General features: G+C 39.2%; 1 protein-coding gene across 1 annotated transcript in view; it reads right to left on the reverse strand.

Moving 5' to 3' along the window:
- Positions 1–6043: 6043 nt before the first annotated feature.
- Positions 6044–21512, reverse strand: part of ANKFN1 (ankyrin-repeat and fibronectin type III domain containing 1) — a 222935-nt gene continuing 207466 nt past the window's right edge. Inside the window, exons 14-16 of the mRNA XM_006833645.1 lie at positions 11025–11191; positions 8266–8416; positions 6044–6334 (exon numbers count right to left, since the gene is read on the reverse strand). Coding sequence (XP_006833708.1) covers positions 6143–6334; positions 8266–8416; positions 11025–11191 — 510 coding nt within the window. The 3' untranslated portion in view covers positions 6044–6142. The remainder of the gene's footprint in view (positions 6335–8265; positions 8417–11024; positions 11192–21512) is intronic.

Consider the following 21512-nt stretch of genomic DNA (forward strand, 5'->3'; position numbering starts at 1 on the left):
GTGAGCCTTCCTGAAAGGCAGGAAAGAGAGGAGACATGCATGGTTTGGATCTCCACAGCTTTCAGAGTCATATGCTATTATGATTGATACCAAGTCATTGATTGTTCCCACCAAGGCCATTGAAGCATGGGGAAATTAATATATTTTTGCTCAAAATCATGTAACAACAATGAGCATTTCACACAGAACAAACTGCTGGTTAATTTTCCAATGAAGGATTTTCCTAAATTTTTCTGTCAACTAAATATCCCTTCATTGATAATTACTGGAGATTGGAATGCAAAAGTTGGAAACAAAGAGGAAGAATTGGTAGTTGGAAAACATGTCCCTGGTGAGAGAGACAGTGCTGGAGATTGAATGGTAGAATTTTGCAAGACTAATGACTTACTCATTTGCAAATACCGTTTTTTGACCACATAAATGGTGACTATACATGAGGACTTTGCCAGATGGAACACACAGGAATCAGATCCACTACATCTGTGGAAAGAATGGAGCAGCTCAATAGCATCAGCCAAACAAGGCCAGGAGCTGACTGGAGAATAGATAGTCAGTTTCTCATATACAAGTTCAGATTGAAGTAAAAGAAAATTAAACAAGTCTAAGAGACAAAATAAGACCTTGAGTATAGTATATCCCACTTGAGTTTAGAGATCATCTCAAGAACAGATTTGATGTATTAGACACTAAGAAGAGTTGTGGTATGACATTAAGAGCATCATACATGAAGAAAATAAGAGGACATTAAAAAGGCAGGAAGGAAAGAAAAGACCAAAATGAATGTCAGAAGAGGCTCTGAAACTTGCTCTTGAGTGTAGAGAAGCTAAAGCGAATGGAAGAAATAGGAAGTAAAAGAGCTGAACAGAAAATTCCAAAGGGCAGCTCAAGAAGACAAAGTCAGGTAGTATAATGAAATATGCAAAGAAAACCAAAACCAAAAATTAAAGAATATGCTCAGCATTTCTCATTGTGAAAGAACTGAAGTAAAAAATCAAGTCTTACATTGAAATACTAAGCGTTCTATGGACAAAATTTTGAATGAAGCAGAAAACATCAAAAGATGGAAGGAATCCACAGTCGTTGTCACAAAAAGAATTAGGGAGACGCAAAAGAATGCCCCCCCCAAAAGGAAACAAGTGTAAATTGCTATAATTTGATGAACCTGACCTATACTTACGGATGTAGCAGCTCAAAATACCAACTGAGAGGGAAAGAGTCATTGTATCAATATCAGTCCTATCCCCTCTGTACACAGGGTAGATAGGGATGGGCAACTTAGACATTGGCTACTTAAAATGGGAGGGGCTATAAATGCATGAAGTGACTGGCTTACAAGTTTTCAAGAGGGAGTTTGGTTTCAGAGTGTGTGGGAGAAGTTAGAATCCCCATGAAATAGTTTTCATCTTGTCTAGATGGGTCTGGTGAAAGGAGAAGGGGATAAGAATCTTGTGATTCATTAGTGAGTAATTGTTACCATGACTGATTGTGACTGTCACAATTGTAAAGGTAGAAGATTTGTAACAAAAACCGGGGAGTGGTTGATCTTGAAGTCCAGGTACAGGGAGCCCTGGGACCATCAAGGGAGAGGAGCACAGACGGAATGTGGGACCCTGGCCAGAGAGGCAGCAACACCAGAGATGGAGACAGAGATGAGGGCATGGAGAGAGAGAATGGCTGGGGACGCTAGACTCATGGAAGGAGAGGGGCTCTGTGCTGGCAGTCAGGTGCTGGTCACAGGGAGGCTAGCTTGCAGAATGTGTCCTTTAGTTGTTTGAATGATTACATATTCCTGTGTGTTTTTGTGTACATTAAAAAAAAGAGGGAATAGAAGCAAATACTGTTGAATGGTGATGCACAGAAGAGAAAAGAGTCAGTTCTCTGCCATTTCAATAGGTATCATATGATCAAGAACCAATAATGGTATTGCTGGAAGTTCAAGCTGCATTGAAGACATTGGTGGGAAAAAAAAGGTTCTAGAAATTGAAATACCAATTGAGATGTTTCTGCAAATGGATGAAATGGAAGCATTCACTTGTTTATGCCAAGAAATCTAGCAGTCAGTTACCTGGTCAGCTGATTAAAAGAGATACATATTTATGCCTATTTCAAAGAAAATTGACTCACTGGAATGTAGAAATCATCAAACAGTATCATTAATATTAAACTATTGTTAATACTAAAATTTTATTGAAGATAATTCCAAAATGGTTGCGGTAGGTCATCAACAGGGAAGTGGCAGAAATTCAAGCCAGATTTAGAAGAGGACATGAAATGCGAGATACCATTGCTGACATTAGGTTGATTTTGACTGAAAGAAGAAAACACCAGAAAGATGCTTACTTTTGTTTTATTGACTAAGCAAAGGCATTTGACTGTGTTGATCATAACAAACTATGGATAGCAGTAAGAATACATAATTGTGTTTATGAGGAACCTGTACACAGACCAAGAAGTAGTTGTTCAAACAGAACAAGGGAATACTGAATGGTTTAAAATTAGGAAACATATGCAAAGAATAAGTATTTTTTCACCATACTTATTCACTCTGTATGCTAAGCAAATCATCAAAAAGCTAGATTATATGAAGAAGAAAGTGGCATCAGGATTGGAAGAAGACTGCAAAGAGGACTTGAAGTACTTGTCTTTGAAAGTCAAAGACTACAGCCTTCAGTATGGATTGTACCTCTGTAAAAAAATGAATATATTCACAATTGGAGCAATAAAGAACACGATAAACAGAAAAGAAAAATGAAGTTGTTAAAGGCTTCATTTTGCTTGAATCCACAATAAATGCTCCTTGAAACAGTAGTCAAAAAAATCAAATGACGAATTACATTGGGCAAATCTGCTGCACAAGACCTCATAAAATATTAAAGGGCAAAGATGTCAGTTTAAGGACTAAGGTGTACCTGACTCAAGTCATGGTATTTTCAGTTATCTCATGTGCATGTGGACAGCTGGGCAATGAAGAAAGAAGACTGTAGAAGAATTGATGCATTTGAATTATGGTTTAGTGAAGAAATTATGGACTGCCAGAACAAACAAATCTGTTATAGAAAAAGTGCAGTCAGATTGTTCCTTGGAAGCATTGATGGCGAGACTTTCTCTCTGGTACCTTGCACATGAAGGAAAACGTGGCGTCAGGATTGGAGGAAGACTTATTAACAACCTGAGATATGCAGATGATACAACCTTGCTTGCTGAAAGTGAAGAGGACTTAAAATATTTACTGATGAAGATCAAAGAGCACAGCCTTACGTATGGATTACAACTCAATGTAAAGAAAACAAAAATCCTCACCACTGGACCAATAAACAGCATTCTGTCAATGGAGAAGAGATTGAGGTTGTCAAGGACTTCATTCTCCTTGATCAACTATCAACACTCGCGGAAACAGCAGTCAAGAGATCAGACGACGTATTGCATTGGGCAAATCTGCTGCACAGGAACTTTTTTAAGGATAAAAGAGCAGAGATGTCAGCTTGAGGACTAAGGTGTGCCTGACCCAAGCCATGGTATTTTCAATAACCTCATATGGATGCGAAAGCTGGACAGTGAATAAGGAAGATCGTAGAAGAATTGATGCCTTTGAGTTGTGGTGTTGGAGGAGAATACTGAAAGTGCCATGGACTGCCAAAAGAACCAATAGATCTGTTTTGGAAGAAGTGCAGCCAGAGTGCTCCTTGGAGGCCAAGATGGCTAGGCTTTGTCTCTCATACTTTGGACACATTATCCGGAGAGAACAGTCGCTGGAGAAGGATGTCATGCTGGGTAAGATGGAGGGTCAGAGAAAAAGAGGAAGACCCCTAACGAGATGGATCAGCCAGGTGACATCATTGATGGCGTCAAGTGTGGTGGCGGTAGTGAGGTTGGCCTAGGATCGGACATTGTTTCGTTCTGCTGTGCATGGGGTCGCTATGAGTCGGTTCCAACTCGATGGCACCTGACAACAACAACAACAACCTTGGACATGTTGTCAGGAAGGACCAGTGCCTGAAGAAGGACATCACGTTTGGTTGGTAAAGTGGAAGATCAGTGAAAAAGAGGAAGATCCTCAATGAGATAGATTTACACAATACCAACAATAGGCCTAAACATAATAGCAATTGTGATAATAGTGCAGGAATAGTATTTTGTTATGTTGTACATAGGGTCGCTATGAGTCTGAACTGACTAAACGGCACTTAACAACATCTGTCCCCATTCACTTCTATGGTTTCCATTGCTACCAGTAGATACTAACCAAAGTTAGTACCTAACTTTTGTCTTCTGCTTTTCTTAATGTTCATTTGATTGCATAATTAGACTCAATATGCTCAGACCTGAAAGCATTGCTTTCTTCTTTAAATCATTTCCTCCTCTTCTGTCCATACCTCTTGGTAATAGCACTGAGCCTAAAAACCATGGGGTTTTTCTAAATTCTTCCTTTTCATTCAAATAGTTACGGTAATCTTATTGATTACTACCAATATTTCTTTTGTTTCTTTTGGTTTCTACCCTAATGGACTATTATAATAGCCTCTGAAGTTTCTGCCCTCCTCCTCTTAGGCCCATCTTTAATCCGCTTCTCAACCTGACTAAAGACATTGTTTCCTCACATGATTCCTCTGATCTACTCAAACCAGACCTATTGTTACCTGATTCTATTTGGGTTCTTCTGTTTCATTCTGCTCCCTCTGACAAGAAAGCTTTTCTTTTTATCCATATTTATAAGCATCTTGTCTATTCTTTAAACCCCCCATCAAATATCCTCTCTTCTAAGAAGGCGTTTTATGATGTCTTCTTTGAAAAAAATCTATACTTTCTTCCCTTTTTTTTCAGTATCACTTAATATTTATGATTTACCATAAATTCTGTCTTACCCTAGAACCATACTAAACAACTCTCTAGGGCTGAGTCTTTGTCTTACTTATCTCTGAATCTATACATTAGACACCTAATAGAAGTTTGTTGACATGAATTGAAATACCCTGACTAAACTATGTTTCATAACAGCATCAGTGTTACTTCATGGACTAATAATGCTCTTTGATGGAGAACTCATTAAATGGCCAATTTCACATCCAAACCTCTAAGGAATATTTTAGCTAATGTCATTAGTTGTTTGAAACAGAGAAGATACAGAAAGGTTAAGCGATTCCCAGTGTCACACAGTAGGGGACCCAGGACTCTTTACATGCAGGTTTTAAGCCTGATAAAAGTTTTGCTTAATAACTCTCCGTCCTGTGGAAAAGAACACTTGTTGTTCATCAGCATTTGGCAATCTGAACTGCTTGGAGCAAGGGAAATCCAGGGACTTTAAGCAACTTATTGTCAAAAGATAGGCTGAGATTTAGATGCCAGCTTTCAAACTAAGACATCAGACAATTGGCTAATCTGCTTCTAAATCTGCAGTCCAAAGACAGTCTGCCTCCAATTCACCAACCCTCCACGAATTGTACAATTCATCTGAACTGACTGAACTCTCTTGCTAGTTATTGTCTTTTATTGGTCTGTTACTAGATGAAGCTTGGGCAAGAAAGACAAAGCCACACTATTCACATAGTTGGTGGGCAGCAGGGATTTCTGCAAAAATAAAGAAACCGGGCATAGGTTATTCATTCCTGAAAGTCAAAGAGAGATCTTTTACCACTCAGAATTCCATGTTATAACCCCAGTGTTGCATCCTGAGAGTTCTGGTCACTTCCTCAAATGGTGTGTCAGAAATTTAGATTCTATTTTGTATTAGTCCATTTAATAAACCAGCAGTACTTTAAATTATTGGCTTTTCCTCCCCTCTAAAGTGATATACACTATGAATTTCAATTTCATTAATTTTTTTACCCCCAGAGAGAGGGAAAGAGAGATGAGTGCTTTTCATGAAAACATCAGTTCTTGTATTTCTGTTTTAAGAAAGCAGAGGCGGGAAGCAAGACAACTGAACTTTCTGTTTGGAGTTCCCGCTTCTTCATTGGACCTTCGCTAGGTTCAATAATTACTGCTCAGGCACATAGTCTTGGAGCTTTGCTTTCTCTCAGACTTGTATACAGTTCTAGGAAGGGTCGTTGCCAAAGCCATCATGTGATTTATTGACCCTCCACTGGGACAAGGGGGAACAGATATAACTTTGTGATTTTATTATAAGGAGGCTGGGTTAATATTTCTAGGTGAAACAAGCTAGTATACCAAGTTCAAACATCTGAAGAGGGAGGTTAAGAAACCCTGAGTGTGGGGTGTAAGGATTATTCTGTCCTGGGGCTGTACAGACGTCGTCTGAGGCAGGGAGCAGGAGAAGAAAGGACACATTGTGACCCATTTCCAACACCTCCTGTGTGTAGAGGCGGAAGTTCCTTGCCTGCAGAGGGACACGCGCGGAGGGAAAATAGGAGAGTTACAACATGGCACTTACATAAACAACACCAAACTGGCATAAAACATCTAACAAAATTACACGACTTCAAGCTTGGAATTTTTATACAACATAAATATTAGGGTTCAGCCCATTTAATAATGCTATATAAAATCAAGATTTAAGGCAGTAATGTTCCACATAAACTCTGAAAACAACATTTATGCTTCTTATAAAAGCAGAAAATGATTGCATTCTGTGGGCTTTTCAAAATGATGAATATAATTACATGAAGCAACAAAAATGGATTGAATTAAAAATCCGCTAGTTTCAATTTAAGTTGGTTAAGGGGGAAAAATGTAGTTTCTGGCCAAGGACTGAGAAAATTTTACAAGTATCCAAAAAAAAAAAAAAAAAGATTGTTGTATGCACTGTTAGTCAGCCTTCTCCCGACATGTATATGTGGCCCAAGAGTCACCAATGAAATAGGAGCCGCTTCAAACCTGCTAAGCCCAAGAAACCCTTTCATAGTATCTACTGTCACAAGTAGAGCTGGTATATTTCTGTTCTCTCCTCCTGAGCACACACCACCTCAGGAATAAACCTATTGCTCCTCTAGTGTCGTCATAATATCTTATGCAATTTATTCTTCATCACAGTGAGAGTTGTTTTGGAATAGCCTCGATTTATTTACAATCAGAACAATATTCCAGTGGAAGAACATTCAAGGTTTTAATCTATCCCCCTTGCTTCCTTGAGTCAGAGGCCAGTTCACAGCTGTCTCTCTGTTGTTATTAAAAAGACTCAGTCACTCCTATAATGGCCTTTATGTTTACAGTCTAATCGTATTGGTTAATTTGTATATGTGTGTATATATAAGGACTGTGTGTGTATTTGTGTAGGGATAGTGAGTGTGTATGTGTGGAGGGGGTAGGATGAGGGATAGTGAACAAAGACAAAAGAAAAGGATTCAGCTTAATGCTTCTTGTTGTTAAGTGCCTTTGAGTTGGTTCCAATTCACTGTGATTCTTTATATTATATAGGGTTTGCAAGGAGCAACTGATGGGTTTGACCACTGACCTTGTGGTTAGCAATCCATTGCTTATCTTACAGTGCCACACAATGCTGCATCATGTTAACCTAGTACACAGAACCAAATAAACTTTCACTATTCTTTTCTATGCCAACACTTTTTCTTGAAGCTGCTTTATTAGTGGTTGTTAACTTTTCAAATTTTAACTCATATAATACAGTCATTTTGACAGCAAATCCTCTGTTTGTGGAAAGGTAACAAGTTATAGCTTTGCCTATTGCTACAGATTATACTGTTATTTACTTGTTGTTCAGTTGGTTCCAGCTCACAGGGACCCTATGTGTGTCAGAGTAGAATTGCTCCATAGGGTTTTCAAGGTTGTGACCTTCTGGAAGCAAATCACCAGGTCTATCTTCTGAGGTACTTCTGAGTGGGTTTGAACTACCGATCTTTCAGCTAGTAGTTGAGCACTTAACTATTTGTGCTACCCCAAATCCACAGATTGTACTACCTTTATACTTTTCTTAGATAAATCATTTGTATGTCTAATTATACACCCATCTATCTGCTTATTCCTGGCTTCATATGATCCTGAAGCTGAAACCTGGTGTCTTTCATGGTACACTAGCCAGTGACTTCCTTTGCTTTGCCAGACCTTAGTAGAGTGGGATCAGGAAACTTTTATGGGGTTACCGTGGCAGAGTAAAGGAAAAGGAGAGGTGCAGCCCATGTCTGCCTTTAGGCTTTACATTCAAAATGTGCAGAGTACATGCAAAGTGATATTCAAATAAATGAAAATAAACTAAACTAATAGCCTATTATTTTTTACCTCTTGAGTGAGTTTTATGCTGCAATGCAATTTCCATGAGCCATAAAAGAAGATAAAAATGGTAAAGTCTAGTACCTGGTGCAGAGGTATATTGATCTGCTTAAGGAGAGCTTTCACTGCCATCTGGAGCTCGTAGAAGAACAATTGCATGGGGCAGTCAGAAGTATGATCCACACTTTCCATAGATTCAGAGCCAGAAAGCTTTTGGATCCATTCCCATTCCTCTCTGTATGTTGAGTCAAGTTAAAATTAGAAATGTAACAAAAGTTCAGAACACAGCTTAGAATTTCCTTAATGTATATGTCCAGAACCTGGATGATCAGTAGTGGTTAAAGCTCAATGCAATTCATGAAATTTGAACTTTTTTTTTTTTTTTTACACCACCCAAATGGAGTTTAAAATGAGTACTTTCTAATTTAAGCTTAGTTCACCTATCAAACCACATGTACCTCAGAACAGCAGGTCTAATTTGTATGAATCCGTTTTTGAGATTGAAGCTTTCAGATATTTTGGTAATAATTTCCTGACTGTCCTCAGTATTCGTCTCCTGCAGTTCCTCTGTAAGTTCTAAGACCCTGCATTTCACCGCAGTGGCATCTGCTGGTTAGTTCAGCAGTTGGGTAACCACAGTACTCTGGTCCAACTCAGGCAACAAACCACATGGCACATTTCAACCCTGGCCTGTTGTCATCCTGAGGACTATTTTGGTTTCTTTCCCTTTCCAGAAGAGGAGAATCACAAACAGGAACACCAGACAATTCCAATAAAAGGAATCAGGAGACACACATCACTGCTTCCATCCTCCTTACAAAGGAGTCATCTGCGTCTTTATTCTGCATGTTCTATAATCCTTCCTAATGAACTTTTCCAAATGTCATGCAGAAGGAAAGGGAAAAGAATTGTGGTGGGAGGAAAGCACATTTGGTTTGTCCCCCAAAGACTGGCCTTCCCAAAGAGCTTGAAAAGATCAAGGTAAATGCCTCTTGGGCAACATTGTTTCCACAGGTATTTATTTTAGTGCAAGTCTCTCAACAGTCAGCTGCCCCAGTTTCTCCTCATTCCAACTCTGCAGGGAGCAGTAATATGCTCTCAAGAGCAGTCCAGCAGGAAAGGAAAGCCCTCCTTTGATGCAGAGGAAGGAGGTGCTGACATATGCATCCACTCGTGTGAAAACCCTGTAAGGATTCTCTCCAAAGGGCTGCACCAATCTGGGCTCCAATCAGTGAGTTGAAAAACTGAATTGAGGGTGGCATAAGTTTCCATTAGAAAACACTCTTATAACCAACTAATGACTCCCTTAGAAAAATTTGTGTTTTTAGGTATCTGTTTCATTTGTCCTAATAAGAGGAAAAATAAAAATTAAGTTTCTGTAGCAATCTGGGCATACAGTTGGCTTCACAAAAAATTGAGAAGCTTTCTTTGAGAACCTGTTCTGGAATGATTTATTTTCTCCTAGCGCTGATAGTGAAGAAAACAAGGTGTTTCTGATTAGTATAAATATACATAAAACCTTAAGGACCACCTTTCTAAAATAGGGCCTGTAACCAAATTTGAAAATAAATGACCAATCGGAATAACATGCAGCACCCATCATTAACTAAATAGCTTGGGCTATATGCATGTGGGAGATGGAAAGTTCAGGGTGAAGGCTGCTGGAATTTTTGGTGTAAATGAAACTTGGGTCTTGGCAATGGGAAATTAGGTAGGATAAGCACGAAAGTATGAAGTCTGAACTCTTTTTTAAGACAGAAATCTGGATGAAAGTGACCACTGCTCAGTCAACATACAAGTAAGTCATGGAGCCTGAAGAGATGATAACTAATGTTGATTGTAGGAGTGACCAGCAGATGGCAGACTTAAAGTCTACATGTAGTTGATAAGCGAAAGGAGAAAATATGGTAGCTACTGAGTCTTCAAGAGTGCGCCATCATCTCTTTTGCCATCAAGTAGTTTTTAGTTAATAAACATCATGAGGCATTATAAACTTCTGCCACTGTGTTAGAGACCAAAAAGTAAATGACAAAATTAGAGTTCTTTAGTTTGGCATATCCTTAGGTTTAACTAGAAAACTGAGGGTCTAGTATCTACTCTTTCAAGCCCGAAGAAGATTGGGGAGTTCTTTTTTCTTTTCTTTTCTTTTCTGTTCTCTCGTTTTCTTTTAGTTTGCATTTAATGTTGTGCACAATTCAGTCCATTATAGCAGACTTACTAAAGTCTACTATGAGGGCTAATTGTAAAGTTGAGCCAGATTACCAAGATTGGGCAACTTTCCCAAAGCTAGCAGGGTAGGGTAATTCACCATAATGCCAAACCATAGAACAGTTTCCAGAACGTCCAGCCATGTGACTTCTTTTTTTCCCTAGAGAACCAAAAGGAATGTAGGAAACATATATGGTCCTAAGGCAAGTGGGGTGAGAATTGGCAAAGCCCCTTAAAATGAGGAGGATCATTTCTCTACCAAATTTATTTCCATAAGTGATGCCTAAAAAAAAAGAGAGAAAGAAAATGACTTTGTAAAAACTGGTGAAAATATATTGGAAATTGCAGTGTCAGAAATAGAGGTCATCTGTTCGTTAACCAGTTGAGCATCAATGGTTGCACCATAAATAATCTGAGTGAAAAGTCAGATGGGCTTTTTTAATGAGCTCATTCTCCCTATCAATCAATCAACACCACAGCCCCCATATCCTACCTTCCTAATGTTAACACCAGGCCTGACTGCTCCAGTGTCTGCACCACAGAAACCATACTGGGAAGTCACACTTCAGCATCCTTCTGGAATTCACTGGAGCCATTGTTTCATCAGGAGGAGAAACCAAACTCATGACACTTACTTGGAAATGTTATTATTTTCACGGATCTTCACATGGCAGAGGATGTTGGGCAACTTTTGGGTGACGAGAACTTTGATCTGATCCACAGAGCTACATAGCTTTAGGTAACCCAGATATAATCCAGGAGAGAGGCGTTGATGGCTCCTCTTGTGATAGGAGAGAATATCCTGTAGGTTCAAAAACAAAATAAAACCCTATCCAAAACAACAGTCTTAAAGGGCAAACAAAACTGTGCAAAGAACCAAATGAGTTAATGGCTAAACGGATGGAAAATTCCTTGGAACTATCATGGCTTCTGGAGAATTGGTGGTGGTATAGTTACCACCTTCAGAAGAATTCTCTCTCAAGTCAGGTGGTAGTGGCGGTGTGCCGTGGAGTTGGTTCTGACTCATGGCCACCCTGTATAGGGTTTTCGAGGCTGTGCATTTACGGGAGCAGAGAGCCTCATCTTTCTCCTGCAGAGCAGCTGGTATATTCAAGCTGCTGACCTTGCAGTTAGCAGTCTACCTCGGGGGCTTCTTCAAGTAAAGTAACTAGTCTTTAATACCTACGTGAGTATTCTCCATGCTTATTCTGTGCATCTCTCTTTGCCAGGGGTAGGAATGGGGGTTATGATTGAGAGTAGGGTTGTAGTAGTGGAGGCAGGAATAAAGAAAAATAGAATTCATACTTTCTGCCATTAAGGAGTTTATTGTTTAATGTGGGGAGAACAGAAATTTCCAGTGGCAAAAGCTGACAAAAATTTTTTTCATTATCTCAGGAAAGCTGGTACCAGGAAAACTCACTTAAAATGAAAGTTAAGACTAGAGGACTTCCTGAGACTGTTGCCATAAGATATTCTTCAAATCTTGAACCATAACTATCCCGAGATCACCTTTTAGTGAAGTAATAAAGTAGCACACAATATAAAGGGCATCATTCATGAGTACAGTGCTCCCTTAAAAAAAACATCTGGGGAAGGTAGAACACACGGTAGGGAATAGACACAAGGTGGTTTGGGTGCTAGGGAGTGGGGCAATACACAAGAAGGGGAGGGGAATGGAAGAACAAAGCAGATGGGAAAACAATTAGGCAAGTTTGCCTGGGCCAAGCAAGACAGAGGTAAATAATGATGTATAAACAACCTTGGAACAACAGGGCTCTGGTATACAGGGATTGAGACATGGTTGGGATGGGCAAAAGGGGGGAAATAATGTTAAGATGCTTAGCTGTCTTTTGAATCTTGATTTCCCTGGAATACCATTATAAAATAGACACTTGGGGAGAGAAAGGAATAGCTAGAAATGTCACCATAGAAAGCATGTAAGTCCGTATTCTGCCTATAACTGATTGGAATACCTAAAATTGGGGCTACAATGTGCCCAGTAAAGGAGGCTTCCTGTGGAGCCTCTGCATTACATAAGATCATAGGTGGAGTCCTGAACCTCACCCAGAATCTTCTGAGGTGGGAATTTCCACTTGAAAGGAAAAGCAGACCAGCCTGGAGCAGCTAGAAGAACAGTAGATACTTCTTGAAAGAAAGACCTACAGGAAAAATACAAAACAATAACACCAGGCCGACTGATTACTACAAGAACAAGCAAGTTGCTCGCCCAGCCCAGGAGACATCAAGGCAAGTGGTCCGGTCCCCTCAGGGCAAACCCCCTTCCAAGACTAAGACCCAATGGGAATACATGAGCAGACATACACTCTGATTGGTGACCACATTCGTCACCGATAAGGGGAAGTGAGGGAAAAACAGCAATGAAGCTGCGAGCTAAGCCCTACAACAATCAATAGACTCCTGGTGGAGACCGGGTTGGCAAGCAGTGTGAGGAGACCTGGGGACTCTTGGGCCCAGAGTCAGTGACATAGCCACAGAGGACTAGAGTGGAGAGTGAAGCCTCCAGCTGATAAGAAGAGAGGGCATATGCATAAGAACATCCACTCATGCAGATAATACCTACTCAGCCTGGCTTCAATGACTGAATGATCAGAGTTCAACTAGAAGAAGAAAGAAGAGGGAAAAAAAAGTAATCTGATACAATTTGATGAACTTGACCTACACCTATAGATGCAGTAGCTCAAAAGAGGGAACAAATCTTTACACCAAGAGTCATTCCCACCCCCTCCATACACAGAGTAGACAGGGATGGGCAGCTTGGACATTGGCTACACAAAATGGGAGGAGGGGGGACGGCTACAAAGGCAAAAAGTGACTGGCTTACAAGCTTTCAAGATGGAGCCTAGATCCAGAAGTCGTGGAGGAAATTAGAATCTCCACTGTATTCAGGCTGTTTGGGCAGGGCTAATGAAAGGAGATGGGGATAGGTCCTTTGTGGTACAATGGTGAATAATTGTTATCAGGACTGACTGTGAGGGTTGAAAATGTAAAGGTGGATGTTTTGTAGCAAAAGGAGGGGAGTGATTGACTATGCAGTCCAGGAGCTGAGGTCCCTGGAACCATCAAGGGAGAAGAGCGGAGTGTGAGACCCTAACCCAGAGAAGCAGGGACTCCAGAGATGGAGGCAGCGATGATGACATGGAGAGATGAAGAGGCTGGGGACTCTAGACCCAGAGAGGGAGAGGGGCAGTGGGCTGATGACTGGGGGGCAGGCTTGGTTGTTTGATGATGCATGGAGGGGATTGTAACCATGGAAATGAAATGATATACGATAGGATGAATGTAAAGCTAATGTCTTCCCATGTAAACTATCACATAATTCACAATAAAACATTAAAAAAAAAAAACCCATACAAAATGAAATGAAATTAAAAAAAAAAAAAATCCTTATGAGACTAAAAGGCCAACAACTATCTAAAAGCAATTATGAGAAGATAAAGGGTACAGAAACTAGAATACTGAAAATGGAACAACAAGAATGCAATTTAACAGAATGTTGACACATTGTGGAAAATGTAACTAACATTACAACAATATGTGTGGTGGTGTTATATGCTGTCGAGTCAGTTCCAACTCATAGTGACGCTGTATAGAGTTTCCAAGGAGCGGTTGATGAGCTTGAACCACCAACCTTGTAGTTCAAAACAACCTTGCAGTCCACATTAACCCACAGTGCCACATCAGAACTCCCAACAATTTGTGTAAAAACTATCAAATGGGAACAGAATTTATTGTGTAAAACATTCACTAAAAACATAATATTTTGAAAAATGAAACCAGATAGAATGGGATCAGATTTTATAGTAAACAGGAATCCTGGTGTGGTGCTGTAGGCTAAGCACTGGACTATAACCCCAAGGTCGGCAGTTCAAACCTGCCAGATGCTTCTAGTAAACCCTCTACGGGATCACTATGAATTGGAACTGGCTCAATGGTACTTAACAACAGGAGACAAAGTCATGAATGATACTTTATCTTGAAAAATGAAGTAAAATCTAATGGTTATCGGTTAATTTTCTCTTCTATTAATGACAAGTTGCAATTACAATTATGCACTAATTCTGAGAATGAAGATAAGATGAATTTACCATTGATCCTGTTTTGGGCTTAAATTTTTAGTAACTGAAATGATATTTCTCATATTTGACCTTTACAACGTGGTAACGAGTTGGAACTGACTCCATGGCACATAACCACCACCGCCAATAAAAGAGGACAGTTTTTGCAAATGCCTTTAAGCACTTTATACATACTTCCCCCCTTGGCATCATTTAAAAATTTGATTTCAAATCATGTGCTTACACAGCCCTTGTTAATTTGATATTATTCCATTTTAATTGGTCTTTCACTGCTACCTTCTTAATTGCCAGTGAATTTGCATGTGATTTGATTAGTTCTCCATATCACCTTAATCAACTTCAAAACATTTGTATCCTTTACAGGATTTTATGTTTTACTTTGTAGTTGATTTGCATTGTATTGTCACATCTGAATATTCCACAAGCAGCAGAGACTGATGATCGCAATAGTGCATTCAATCAGCAGTGCAATAGGAAATGCCAACAGAGTTAACACAGGGAGATTTAAGTAGTCCTGTTTTATTTATATATGGTCAGTGAACTATCTGAATTAGAAATTTTGCTCTCCTACTAATGGCACTTAAAGGAGCTCTGGTAGCGTAGTGGTTACAAATTGGGCTGAGAACCACAAGGTCAGCAGTTCGAAACTACCAGCTGCTCCATGGGAGAAAGATGAGGCTTTTTGCTCCTGTAAAGATTTACAGCCTTGGAAACCCTGTACAGGGTCGTTATGGGTCGGAACCGACTCGACAGCACTTAACAACAAACAACAAACTGATGGCATTTAAGAACACAATAATAGTATAATCTGTAGGAACTTAGATAATGAATTATTGGAAACTAATTATATGAGTTATGAATGCAAAGAAGAAAGACTCCCCTCCCTCAATACCTTAACAGTTGTTAAGTGCCATTGAGTCGGTTCCAATTCATAGTGACCCTGTATAGGGTTTCCAAGAAGAGGCTGGGGTGTATGAACTAGTGACCTTCTGGTTAGCAGTATAGTGCTTATCCTACAGTACCACACTAGTAGGTTAGGCTTTTTCAATATTTGGACAGTAGGATACAGAGTTAAGAGTGGTGAGTCGATAATCGATTATCAAGGGAAGGTTAGAGAGGCCAGATTTAAACCTGGCTTTTGTAGGAGTTAAAATAAAGGGAATCAACTTTAAACATAGAGAAAGCAAGAAGGAAAAGAACAACATATTAAACTTGTACAGAATTTTTTATGTAACAGAAGGCACTCCTTGACCACTCACTGTCCTCTGAAGCAGTGATCCCTCCTGTGCAAAGTTAATCACCTGTAACATGTAACACAGGACTCCTGGTGTGGCATTTTAGAATAAGCACTGGACTGCTATCTGCAAGGTTGTTTTCAAACCCACCAGTCACTCCTTAGAAACCTTATAAGGGTCACTATGAGTTGGAACAGACCCCTTAACACTTAACAACAGAATCTATCTAATATATGGTGTATATGCATTTTCTTGTCTGTCCCATCCTTTATTAAACATACAACTATTTTCTGTGTTGTTAGGCACCTTGGGAGACACACATTTTCTTTTCTGTCCCATCCTTTATTAAACATATAATGATTTTCTGTGTTGTTAGGCACCATGAGATCTACACAGGGTTCATGTGAACGTCATATGGTCCCTACTCTTGAAAAGGTTGTTGTTGTTAGGTGCCATCAAGTCAGTACTGACTCATAGTAACCCTATGTACAACAGAAAGAAACACTGTCCAGCCCTGGGGCAACCTCACAATTGTTGCCATGCTTGAGCCCATTGATCCTGCCACTTTGCCAGTCCATCTGGTTGGGGGTCTTCCTCTTTTTATCTGACCCTCCCCCTTACCAAACATGATTTCCTTCTCCAGTGACTGGTCCCTCCTGACAATATGTCTGAAGTATGAGAGACGAAGTTTGGCCATCTTGACCTCCAAGGAGCACTCTGGCTGCACTTCTTTCAAAACGGATCTGTTTGTTCTTTTGGCAGCTCATGGCACTTTCAATATTCTCCTCCAACCCCATAACTCAAAAGCATCAATTCTATGGTCTTCCTTATTCACTGTCCAGCTTTTGCATTCATATGAGATTATTGAAAATACCAAGACAAGCAAGTATTAGCAAATAATCACCATAGATATTATAGAGAGAAGAGTACTTTAATGGCAAGATTTTTTGTTTTCGATATCTTTAGGCCCTTAGTACAGTACCTAGTAGTGTCTTTGTATATAGTAGTATACAAAATGTGGAAATCAAATCAAGTCCCTAAAACAGAACATATGGAATAGCAGAAGTGGGGAAAAAATAAAGATGGACAGAATTTGGAGGAAGACATATCAGCATGTACAAAAAGCAAAAACTAAAATCATAAAGGAATTTGTCAAACTAGAAAAACTAGAAAAAAATTTGATTTCTTGATCAAGAAGGAAGAAATTCTTATTAATGTCAGGGGATGCATAAGGCTGAACTTTTACATGTCTTTTACATTGTTTCAGAAGAGGTGCACAAGTAAGTAGTTGACTGGAAAAAGTTCATTCAAGATGGAATTTTGGAAAATGAACAGATAACCAAAGAAAGAGAAATGGTTATTGAGAGAAAGAGAAACTGGAGGTGTTCTGATCAGAATAAGTTGATGATATGTGCCCTGGGGGTGCTTGTGGAACCAGCAGATGTGGCTACAGTCCCATAGGTCATTATTTTTGAGAAGTCATGGGTAACTGGAAAAGTCCCTAAAGATTAGAAAAGGCCAAATAACAGGAAGGGAGGAAGCTCAAGATGACCCTATTAATTAAACACTGGCAATTTATTGATCTTTGAGAAAAACATGAGAAGGAACTATCAAGCAATCCATTTGTAGTCCCCTGGGAAATCCTGAGGCACTCAATAGCAGTCAGTATGGTTTTGTGAAGTGCATATCATACAGGCAGCTTTAATGTTTTAGCAGCAATCAAGCAGAGAAAGCATACATTGTAATCTATTTTGCTAGATAACCTGGGAAAAGATTCTTGACCACATTGCTTTACAAGTCACATATCTACATTGAACATTAGCAGGTGATGGAGATGGTGTGGGGATAGTAAACATACTGAGTGATGGCCCAGTAGGTATCAGTCCTGAGGGTTAGTCTGTCCAGCCTATTTATTGATATTCCAAACAAAGAAATCAAGAATGTGTGTATCAGATTTGTGGATCCCAAATTTGGTGTGGTTTTGATTTTCTGGAAAATAATAATGAAGCTGTGAATGACCCTATGCATTGGAAAAATAAGCCTATCATAATTAGGGTTGAAACTTAATAAGAAAATATGCTTGTAAAGACCCAAATCTAAGAGTACAAATATCGTGTGGGTATGAATATAAGAGAAAAACATGTGGGGCTCAGAACTGACCACAAATGGAATGTGAACCAGGAACATACTGTGGTTATGTAAAAACCAACACTATTATGGGATGGAGTAGTTCACTTTCATTCATTTTTTTTTTTAAAGACCATTACTAAGCATCTACTATTTGTTTCCCTGTCTTTACATAGTCATGTAGCCTAAGAAATTCATGGGGAGAGAAGTGAGCTGTCCCAGTCAACGTAATCTGAGAGATTACATGATCAAATCAGATGTCCATGTTTCTATATATTGCCTGATAAAACTTTTAACCTGCACTTCTAGTCTCTTATCCCATTACAGGAGTCCAGGTGTGGCACTGTAGGATAAGCACTGGACCGCAATGTTTGTTTGAACTGTAAGATTGGTGGTTCAAATTCACTAGTCACTCCTTGGAAACCCTATACAGGGTTACTACAAGTTAGAACTGACTCAGTCTCACTTAACAAAAAAACTACATCCCACTACAGTGGGAGTATGGTGGCTCTGTAGAATAAGCACCAGACTTTGAACAGCAAGGTTGGTGGTTCAAACCCACCAGCCACTCCACGAGAGAAGGATGAGACTTTCTGCCCTGCAAAGATTTTCCACCTTGGGAATTCTATAAAGCAGGGGTGGCCCAGCCAAGGCAATTGCAGTTCCTGCCATCATATTTGTTGTTGTGGTTAGGTGCCATATTTCTGGTACCGACTCATAGCGACCTATGCACAACAGAACAAAACATTGCCCTGTCCTGCGTCATCCTCACAGTTGTTCCTACTCTTGAGCCCATTACTGATGCCACTGTGCCAATCCGTCTGTTGGGGCATCCTCCTATTTTTCGCTGTCCTTCCACTCTACCAAGCATAATGTCCTTCTCCAGGGACTGGCCCCTGTTTACAATATGTCCGAAGTATGAGAGATGAAGTCTGGCCATCCTGGCTTCTAAGAAACATTCTGGCTGTACTTCTTCCAACAAAGATTTGTTTGCTCTTTTGGTGGTCCATGGTACTTTCAATATTCTACTCAAACACCATAACTCAAATACATCAATTCTTCTACAATCTTCTTAATTCATTGTCCAGCTTTCACATGCATATAAGGTTATTGAAAATACCATGGCTTGGGTCAGGCACACCTTAGTCCTCGAACTAACATCTTTGCTCTTGAACACTTTTAAAGAGGTCTTGTATAGCAGATTTACCTAATGCAATACACCACATGATTTCTTGACTGCTATTTCCATGAGTGCTGATGATTGATCTGAGCAAAATAAAATATTTAACAACTTCATTTTTTGCCCCCATTTGTCTGGATGTTATTTACTGGTCCAGTGGGGAGGAATTTTGTTTTCATTACATTGAGGTACAGCCCATACTGAAGGCTGTGGTCTTTGATCTTCAGTATTTTAAGTCATTTTCACTTTTAGCAAGCAAGGTTGTATCATCTACATATCACAGGTTGTTAATGAATGGTTAAAAATTAGGAAAGGTGTACACCAGGGTTGTATTCTTTTACCATACTTGTTTAATCTGTACACTGAGCAAATAATTATAAAAGTTGATTATATGAAGAAAAACATGCATCAGGATTGGAGGAAGACTCATTAACAACCTGTGATATGCAGATGATACAACCTTGCTTTAAGTATGGGTGTCTTTTCTTAAGCTTTTACATTAATGGTCTTATGTAATATTTGTACTTTTGTGACTGACTAATTTCACTCAGCATAATATCCTCAAGGTTCATCCATGTTATGTGGTGGCTTGCAGCTTTCTTTTTATTCTTCAAGGTAGCATAATATTCCATTGTTTGTATGTACTGCAGTTTGTTTTGTCCATTCTTCCATTGATGGGCACTTAGGCTATTTTGACTAGTACTGCTATGAACATTGGTGTGCATGTATCTACTCATATTATGGTCGTATTTCATGTGGATCTATACACAGTAGAGGAATTACTGAATCATACGGCATTTCTAATTCTAACTTTCTGAGGCAGCGCCATACTGTTTTACAGAGTGGTTGGACGATTTTGCAGTCCCATCAGCAGTGTAGGAGGGTCCCAACCTCTCCACATCCTCGCCTGCATTTATTGTCTTCTGCTTTTTAAAATTTCGCTGTTATTACTGGTGTGAGACGATATCTCATTGTTGTTTTGATTTGTATCTCTAATGGCTAATGATCCGTGAACATTTCTTCATATATTTCTTGGCTTCCTGAATCTCTTGCTTGGTGAAGTGGCTGTTCATGTCCTGTGCTCATTTTTTAATTGGGTTGTCTTTTTCTTGTAGAGATGTTCTAGTTTCCTACAGATTTTAGAAATTAATCCCTTATTTAATATATCTTTGTAAAAGATTTTTTTCATTCTGTGGGCTCCCATTTTACTCTTTTGGTGAAATCCTTTGATGCACATAAGTTTCTAATTTTAATATGTCCCAATCATCTGTTTTGTCTTCTTTTATTTGTACAATTTTCACAATGTTTGGTAGTCTGTGTGTATGAAAATTCACAAACATATGTTGTTTAAAAAAGGTATTTTCAATGAGCAACTCATTGGTCTTGCAAAATTCTACCATTAGATAGTATTGTTTCTTTCACAAAGGTCATAGTTTCCAACTACTGATCCTTCCTCTTTGTTTCCAGTTTTTGCATTCCAATTGCTAGTAATTATCAATACATCTTGATTGCATGTTTGATCAATTTCATATTGAAAAAGTTAGTAGAATTCTTTAATTTCATCACCACTGGCTTTAGTGGTTCGTGTGTAAATTTGAATGATAGTAGTATTAACTGGTATTCCTTCTTGGTGTACAGATATTATCCTATCACAGATTGCATTGTACTTCAAGATAGATCTTGAAATACTCTTTTTGGTGATGAATGCTATACCATTCTTCTTCAATTTGTCATTGCCAGCATAGTAAGCCAGATTCAAAATGACCAATACCAGTCCATTTCAGCTCACTAATGCATAGGATATCTATCAGTGTTTAGGCATTCAATTTCATTTTGACATCTTCCAAATTTCCTAGATTTGTACTTCTTCCATTCCATGTTCTGATTCTTAATGGATGTTACAGTTGTTTATCCTCATTTGAGTTGTGTCCAATCAGCAAATTTAGGTCCCAAAAGCTTTACTCAGTTTACGTCATGATGAGCACTTCTACTGTTGGATTTTGAGTGCCTTCCAATGTGAGGGACTCATTTTCCATCACTATATCTTGCAATATTTTGGTGCTCTTTACAATGTTTCAATATTCAATATTCTGGTGCTACCTGACTGTGTTCCACTGCTATTCATAAGGTATTCAGTGACTATCTGAGAGTAGTCTTTTTCCCCTTTCTTTCTAGTCTATCTTAGTCTGAAAGCTCATCTGAAACTTGTCCGCCATAGATGACTCTGCTGATATTTAAAATATTGGTGACATACTTTTAAGAATCACAGGAACATGCAAGCCACCACAGTATAGCAAATTTACAGACAAGTGACAGGTTATCATATTGGTGGTGGTGGTTGTGTGCCATGGAGTCAGAACTGACTCATAGTGACCCTGTACAGGGTTTCCAAGGCTGTAAATCTTTACAGGAGCAGAAAGCCTCATCTTTCGGGTGAGATAATGAAATGTTGGACCAAATATTGCAGGTTAATATATATATTGT

Source organism: Chrysochloris asiatica, unplaced genomic scaffold, assembly GCF_000296735.1.
Source record: "Chrysochloris asiatica unplaced genomic scaffold, ChrAsi1.0 scaffold00007, whole genome shotgun sequence".
In the NCBI taxonomy this organism is placed as follows: domain Eukaryota; kingdom Metazoa; phylum Chordata; class Mammalia; order Afrosoricida; family Chrysochloridae; genus Chrysochloris; species Chrysochloris asiatica.